The sequence below is a fragment of the Benincasa hispida genome, chromosome 12, assembly GCF_009727055.1.
Source record: "Benincasa hispida cultivar B227 chromosome 12, ASM972705v1, whole genome shotgun sequence".
In the NCBI taxonomy this organism is placed as follows: domain Eukaryota; kingdom Viridiplantae; phylum Streptophyta; class Magnoliopsida; order Cucurbitales; family Cucurbitaceae; genus Benincasa; species Benincasa hispida.
The window spans coordinates 13,873,575-13,881,781 of record NC_052360.1 but is presented as its reverse complement, the minus strand read 5'-3'; the positions used below and the strand labels follow the sequence as shown (position 1 = coordinate 13,881,781).

Below are 8,207 nucleotides of genomic sequence, written 5' to 3'. Positions count from 1 at the left end.
TGCTATGCATATTGATGTAAATGAATATATCTCGTGTGACAAACATGCTTTTTGATTGTGATTGAGAAAAATGCCTTGCATGACAAGTTAAATTTCTTGAACATGATAGTTGTGAAAAAGATAATTTGGTTAAATTACTCAAAGAAAAAAATTTTAGCGTTTTGCAAGAACATTGATAAGGTTAAAGAAATCTATTAAAAAGTTGACAATAGGTGCTCAAAAGATTAAACAAGATAATTGAAGTAAGCAAGCCTTTTGTGTTGATAAAGAAGGTTTAGGCTATATTGATGAATGTTTATCCTTCCAAGTTCTTAAAAACTATCTTGTTAACAGTAGTCTCAATAATAACCTAAGCTTAATTATGTCCCTTAAACGTATTGTGTGCTAAGCATGCTTAAATCTAACTATTATGCTACCACTCTATATTTCACTTATATGTTGGTGTTTGAAAGCCATATTAGACCCTAAGTTGTTTAAATTGAAATTTATGCCCTCAAACTATACTACTTCTCCAGAAGAAATTTATTCTCAAAGGGCAAAATTTCACAATGCTCCAAGATAATTTACATCTCAAGCAAAGTGAGTATATTAAATTTTTTGTAGAGATAAATACTTAGCAAATGTCGTCTTGAGCTTTCTTCATGTTGGGCAAGTTTGGACATACAACTTATTTCTATGTATACATATGTTCTAAATCAATACTTAAATTGTCTATGAAAAATGAAATGGATTTTCCAAGTTTTTTCAATGCTAACCATCTAGGACCCAAACAAGTGTGGGTACCAAAGAATTCAAACTTGAACATTTGTATTTATAGGTTTGTTTGAAAGCCTTCTAAGAAAAAAACATGTGGTACTTGGATAGTGGTTGCTCGAGGCACATGACGGGAGATCCATCCAAGTTTATCTCTCTCTCCAAAAAGGATGGAGGTCTTGTAACCTTTGGTGACAACAAGAAAGGTAAAATAATTGGTAAAGGTAGTATAGGTAATGAATCTTCTATTTTAATTGAAATGTGACTATGACTCTTCAATTTCCTTTACAACTTTAATTTGTCACCATACCTCAACATTTTTTTCACAAAGTTAATGAATATGGTGGTTTTAACGATTTCAAAGTTTAAGAATTAAAATGAAACTCTTCAAACAATATAATAAAATTTATGTCAAAGTTTTGTAGTTGAAACTTATCATAAAGTTTAAGAATATAATTGAAACTCTATGTGTATCTTCATACATTACTATTTTACGAGTCATTGTCACATCATATATATTTATGTGAAGTTGAGGGAATAGTTGTTCCTTGACATATTTAAAATTAATTAAGGATAAATATACATTTGAAAGTTTGGAAAGAGTACTCAAAACTACCCTAAAATTTAAAGACATTTTGGTATAATAGAACCAAAGTTTAAAATATCGATGTCGAGGAAATATCGAAGTCTTAGTCTTATGGAAATCTCAATAGAAATATCGATAAAATGTAGATTTCGATGGATATTTCTAGAAAAAATTATAAAAACCAAAATTTCAAAAAATAAATTTAAATTAGTAAATAAACATTTTATGATGGGCTATTTTTAAATATAGAAAAATAAATCAAAATATTTACAAAATGACAAAATTTTAAAACTATCAATGATAGATGCTGATAGACACTCATAGACTTCTATCAATGTTTATCAGTGATATTGATAGACATTGATAGAAGTCTATCAACGTCTATCAGCGTCTATGATTAGTAATTTGAAAATTTTGTATATCTAATAAATATTTTCAACAATTTTACCATTTGAAATAATTTCTCTTTTATGATTTTCAAACAAGTTAATATGTATATTATTTATATTAGTGATACTTTGATTATTATTATTTTATTATTTTGTGAGTTTTTCTACGATATAATAGAAATATCAATTAAAAAACGTAGAAATATCGTCATTTTGACAAAAATTTAATACTATGAATATAACCAAATTTTTTTAAAATATATATATATAATTTCCATTTGAATTTATTTTGTTACTCATTCTTTTTCCATTCTATAAAAATAGTTCAGTAGAAACCCAATAAAAGTTAAAATTGGTTGCATCCTTCTATTATATCATAGCATTGAATTCTAATACTATATTGTGAAGTAAAATAATTTTTTAGCATGAAGTTTGACATCCACTATAAATTCTCCAACATATTTGGTTCAAATGAAACTATATTAGCCACATATAATGGTTGAAATGCTTAATGATATTGTGGGGGGCAAAAGAGAAATGAAATGTCTACAACCAAAAATGGGCTTTCCATGAAAGATGCTAGTGGGTCATATTAATGTTTTCTCTTTTAAGTTTCTAAAAGAAAAGAAAAGAAAAGGAGGTGGTTTTCAACTTAAATGATGGGAGATTGAATGAAAAAAAGCTATGAGTATGGATCATTTCCAATAAACTCAATATTCCTCTTTTATGTCTAAAGAGCTATTATTCTTACTTTGAATACATTCAAAGTGCATTTGTGAATATGATATTCCCTTTTTCCTTTCCCTTAATGCTCTATGTTCTTTTCTAAGATTTTCTTTTCAACAAATGCTGTAATTTAGTGATGAATAACTATTTGACTTTTATTTTATTTTTATTTTTTTTTAAGACCGTACATATATTTTCGCAATTTCTTTACGATATTTTTAACTTTTGCTAACATATTCGAATTCATAGACTTTTTTTTTTTTTAAAACCCTACTTTTTATTTTTATTTTTTTATATAAGTGAAAATCAAAGTTGTGTTTTTATGCTTAATAGTTTCAATGGAGATTGTTAACTTCTTAATTCTAAGTTTCGTTTGATAACTATTTAATTTTTTATTTTTAGTTTCTAAATATTAAGTCTGTAAACATCATTTCCACCTCTATATCTTTTGGTTTGTTACTTACTTTCCACAAATGTTTTTAAACATCAAGTCAAGTTGAAAATTAAAAAAAAAAAAAAGAAGAAAAAATTCTTAAAAACTTATTTTTGTTTTTAGAATTTGACTAATAATTCAACTTATTTACTTAAGAAATATGAGAACTAAGAAAATAGGCTTAACTTTTAAAAACCAAAAACAAAAAATCAAATAATTACCGAACGAGACATTAATTTTTAATTTTTATCATCATGTTGTTATGTTTTTCCACATATCAAATTTAGTCACTCTCTTTCTAAGCATCATATTTTCTTACACCTAACAATCTCCTTGCATATCTAATGCACCTCAACTATCTTAAACTATTTTAACTACTTTGGGAACAAAATATTTTATTTGTATTCAACATCAAATGAATTATATATTAAGATAATGATAATAAAAGAAAAAAGTAATTGATTCTAATGTCACAACTAAAAAGAGAAAAGAAAAGTGTAAAAAAAAAAAAAATCATGTTCCCTTTGATTGGGCCAATGGAAATGAGAATAGCCTACATACCCAATAATGAAATTTCAACTCCAACATTGCTCTTATCAAATCAGAGAGGCATCCTATGTTACAATGTCTAATCATCACCCAACTTTGGGTAACACAATTTAATTTAAACATCACATTCCAGAGACCTTATGTTATTATTTTTAACATAATTAAATTTCTTCCTAATATGAAGATTTGATTTGACACAATTCCTTTTTAGCAATAATAATAATTAAGAATAGAGAAAGCAAGAAAAGAACCAACCAAGAAATTTTTGTTACTAATTTAAGACCCATTTAACAACCATTTTAATTTTCTCTTTTATTTTAAGTTAGTTTTTTTTTTTTCATTTTAAATTAGTTAATTTATTAATAAGAAATAAACTCAATTCTAAAAGTGTAAAATTACTACCAAATATGTGGTAATTGTTTTTAATAGAAAATTTTTATTTTAACCTAAACTTTTATATCTTAGAATTTAATAAATGAAAATACTTTATTTCCTAAATGTTTTAGGCATTTTTTCCCTAAAAGTTCCTTTTGAAATTTTAGCTCATGAGAAAAATAACACACATAAATTTTAAAATATGGGCTAAGATTACAAGAGCAAATTTACTTTTAATTGAATATGTTTCATTTTAATTTCGTAATATTGTTTAATTTTAATAAAAGAATTACGAAATAAGTCAAGCATAAACTGTAATTTCGAATAAAAAACACTTAAATTTTAATTTTTTTTTTCCATTCAAATGTTGATTAGGAATTTCAGAGCATTTTCAACTTACTGCAATACATTTAGTTTTAGAACATAAATACGTTACTTTTATTATAATTAAAATCATGAAATAATAAAGTATACAAATTATTAATATTAAGTGTTTTGTGAAAGTTGAAATTAAATAAAAGACATGTCTACAAATAATTCTCAAGCATCTCATTTCTTAATATAGTAAAGATAAAAAAAAAAAATGTTAATAATTTGATAATCAAATCTTTAAACTACAGAAGACTTTGGTGTTTACTAATCCTATAAATTTGTTTCAACAATTAAATGGTCAAAATAAATTGAATCTCCATTTGGCTACAACACTACACAATTCGCCTATGAGTTATTTCAGGTAATCTGCAGCCAACAACAGAGTAGCATTTCAAAAGGAAGGTCACCTATGAAACAACTTTCACAAAATGATTCTTCGCCTTGTGTTATTTAGCCGAGATCGAGATCGTTTGCTTTTCATGGGAGTGCTGCACCCTTTCCGTCCATCTTGCATTTTAGCTTGGATTTTTCGGTATTCTTTTGACCTTAAAACAGCTTCCATAATGTTAATATCTTCACAAATCTCATGTCTTGAAAGACAGGATAGACCAGGAAGTATATCTCTTCGGAAGTCTTTCAGTCTTCTTCCCCTTCTCAATTTAACTCCAAAATTCATATTCGTCATGTCAGTTACTTCAAATAACTGTGATGATGATATGGAGAACTCGTCGTCTTCATCGTTTTGTGTTTGCTCTAAAACTAGTAACTCAAAGGAATCACAAGAATGTTGTGGTTGATCCACTTGATCTTTTCCCATGTCATTAGATTCTGTTTTTGTGTTACAATCATGATCAAAGGCTGAATCAGCCAAAGACATACAAATAAGTGTTTCAACCGCGTTTTGAAGTAGAACTTTCATTTCAGAAGATTCTGCGTCATGTTCTGATTCAATGCTACCAGAAGACTTGTGATCTTGCTCACTGGAAAAGATGGTTTCTATATTATGCAGCTTCTTTTGAGTTTCATGACACTGGTTAGACATGGGGAGACTCAAAATTTGCCCCTTCTTCTCCCCAACTGAGTCATTTTCGGCATTACAGGTAGACACACCGGATACCGTCACCGTCAATATGCTGTTGCAACCATCTTCCACAGCATGACTACAATCAGAGCATACTTCACTCTTTTGAAGCCTTGCATGCCTGTCAGCAGGAGGCTCAATTACTGCCTCAAATTTTTTACTTTCCTCATCATAACGATTAATGAAGTCTTTAGAAAAGTTTGCTGTTGATCCCATTGGAGCCTCATCATATTGACAGTTATTCATATCACCTGTACTTGTTTCCCTAAATTTAGACTCTGTCGAGTGAGTTTCAGTTCTCTCATTTCTACTACCACAATCCATCACATCTAGATTTGCATCTTGTTCAAGTGTGGAAGATCCAGTAGAACAGTTATTCTTCTCTCTGACCCAAATTGGTGAGGAGCAATTGGCTTGTTGTCCCTTGCTAACTGCTCCCTCGAAACCAGGTGACGAGCCCGAGGTTGAATAGCAAGTCATAATCAAATCATCGTTCTGAGTTTCATTAAGGTCCAGATATCCTGCTTCACAGGCTCCCAACTGCTCATTCTTGGTAGGGAGATGGTCATTTGAGATATGATCATGGCTTTTTTCAGATTCTACAGAAAAGGCAGCAATTGAGAAATACTAAATGGAAATAAGATAAACAGAAAGCAGACTGAAAATTTCCCTCCAAAAACAAAAATGATTATCACATCTCATTAACAAGAAGTATGAGACCAACCCTTACCTATGGATTGCATTATTGGAACATTTAGATCGAAAGAATATACATTTTCTGTATCCCCATCAACTGAATCTTCCAAATCAATAACTTTTTCAGAGAGCATACGACAGGACTTCTTGTACGGAAGTATTTCTTCGTCATTCTCCTTTCCTGGATGCCCAATTTTGAGATCAAGGGAAAGATCTAACTCTTCCAAGTCTGGTTCTCAAAGATTACCACCACAACAAGAAATCTTACTTTCTGAATTTCATTATATTGAGATCAGGTGCATTTGAGAACCCTTACCGATGAGGCTAATGTACTGATCTGGAGGAAGCTGTAAATTGATAGGCCTGTGCTGAAGCTTGTAGTTTTTAGCTGGATGCTTTTCAAGCTATCAGGAAAGTGTATCCCATTAAAGCTAGAAAATTGAAACTTGGAAGTGCTAAAAGAAAAGTTTTAAGTCATTCATTATTGCAAGGAAGTTGAGTATACTCTTGGTTCTTTTTCTCTTTTCCTTGGAAACTCTTACACTAAAGACATCACACTCCTAAAAATCAGCAAACTCACTTACCATGCAAATCGAGGAAACTTCGGTTTCTTTCATTAATGGATCATATCTTGTGGGATATGCATATGGCATGAAAGTTGGTTTCATCCCTGCTTTCTTAAAACTGCATCGATCAAGCTCCTTGAAGCCAAAATTCTGCATTAGTATCCTTTGTACACTGTACAATTGATGTAACTGAAGAACCTGGAGCAATATGAGGGGATGAATAAATAGCACAACAAGTTACAGTTAAGTAATGAGCCTCGTTAGAGATCATAAATTCAGACAGGTACCAACTCTTGAATATAAAAATGGTAACAGGATGAAATATGCACGTAATACCTGTTCTCTAAACATAACCTCCTGGCTCAGCATAGTTTGCTTCAGTGCTTCTTTAAATGAATCAGAATACATTTGCATTGAATCTAAACTAAAATCTCCTTGTACCAACATTTCCCCCTTAATCAAACGATACCTCACATTGGAACGAAACTTGCGTCTTTAGCCGCAACATAAAGAACGCTTCACATGGACGATTTCAATAACCGGCAGCCATCATTGTCTAAAAGAAAATGTCAAATTCAGCTTCAAAACTACCGAGACAGATCTCTACAAGAAAATGTTTACATTGCAACAGTTGACGATGTATGATGCAAATAAGGAAACCTACCACAAACCCCTCCTGTAGAAGTGAAAAATACTCAACAATTATCAATAAACTGAAGTGAAGTTTCTATAACTACTCCCTCCAAACATTGTAACATTACGAGAACAGAATTGGGTTCATTCTGAAATAATTAAGGAAAAGTCCACTCCATCCAATCATCTCCGAAGATCCCAGAGTTGACCATTATTTCAGCTCATCTTCAGAGATGTTTACTATTAACACATAACTATTCACGAAACACGATTCTGCCCTTTTAATGGGCCACAAGAAAAACAACTTCAACTAGAGACAATAATGGAAGAGACTTTACTGAAGTTCGAAATAGTTAATCATTGCCCAGAAAATAAAATCAGAAATTAAACAAGGGAAAAACACAGAGAGACAAAGAGAAAGAGAACCATGAGAGAAGATCCAAAAGCAGGGGAAATGGAAAAATGGGGCTGTCTTCGTTGCTTTAGTGGATCAGATCAATGGAGAAGAAAGATATGGAGAAATCAGAGATGGGTTTGTTCGATTTTAGTTTGTTCTTCGAATTTCGAGAGAGAAAGAGGAGGTTAAGGGTAACAAGAAGAGCAAAAATGCGTGCGTTGGAAAGGATCGCAAGAAAAAAGTACATCTTTTTTCATAAAAAAAAAAAAAAAAGGAAAAAAGAAAATGGTTCTGGACAAACTTTTTCTTCCATTTCATTTCTATATTGATATTTGTGCTGTCCTTTTCTCTCTCTCAGAGAAATATGATTCTTACTTACTTTATAAGCTATAGTTTATAGCTCTCTTTTTCATGCCTTGTAAAACTCATCATCACATATTTTCGTTTTCTTTTGTGGACGACCGTTCAACTACAATATGCTTACGTGGCTACTCTCTTCTTCCCGCTGATGTGGATATACGGATTCTTGTGCTATTTACTCTTTTGTCCCTCACGCAAATCATTTTTTTTTAATTATTATAAATTATAAATTTAGTTTAAGATTGTTTCAGGGAATATTTTAGAAATTTCAATCAAACTATAGGACAAGAG

General features: G+C 30.5%; 1 protein-coding gene across 3 annotated transcripts; it reads right to left on the bottom strand.

Annotated features, from left to right (window-relative positions):
• Positions 1-4,383: 4,383 nt before the first annotated feature.
• Positions 4,384-7,917, bottom strand: LOC120067884. 3 transcript variants are annotated; one of them, XM_039019496.1, is made up of 6 exons: positions 7,191-7,917; positions 6,863-7,082; positions 6,545-6,724; positions 6,277-6,364; positions 5,995-6,189; positions 4,384-5,863 (listed from the first exon to the last, which is right to left on the bottom strand). In XM_039019496.1, the coding sequence occupies exons 2-6, from the start codon at positions 6,971-6,973 to the stop codon at positions 4,605-4,607; spliced, it is 1,833 nt and encodes a 610-aa protein (XP_038875424.1). In that variant the 5' UTR covers positions 6,974-7,082; positions 7,191-7,917; the 3' UTR covers positions 4,384-4,604. The 3 variants fall into 3 exon arrangements, with proteins under 3 accessions (XP_038875424.1, XP_038875423.1, XP_038875422.1); XM_039019495.1 differs by having other exon boundaries at positions 7,586-7,917; XM_039019494.1 differs by having other exon boundaries at positions 6,863-7,917.
• Between the last annotated feature and the right edge of the window lie 290 nt (positions 7,918-8,207).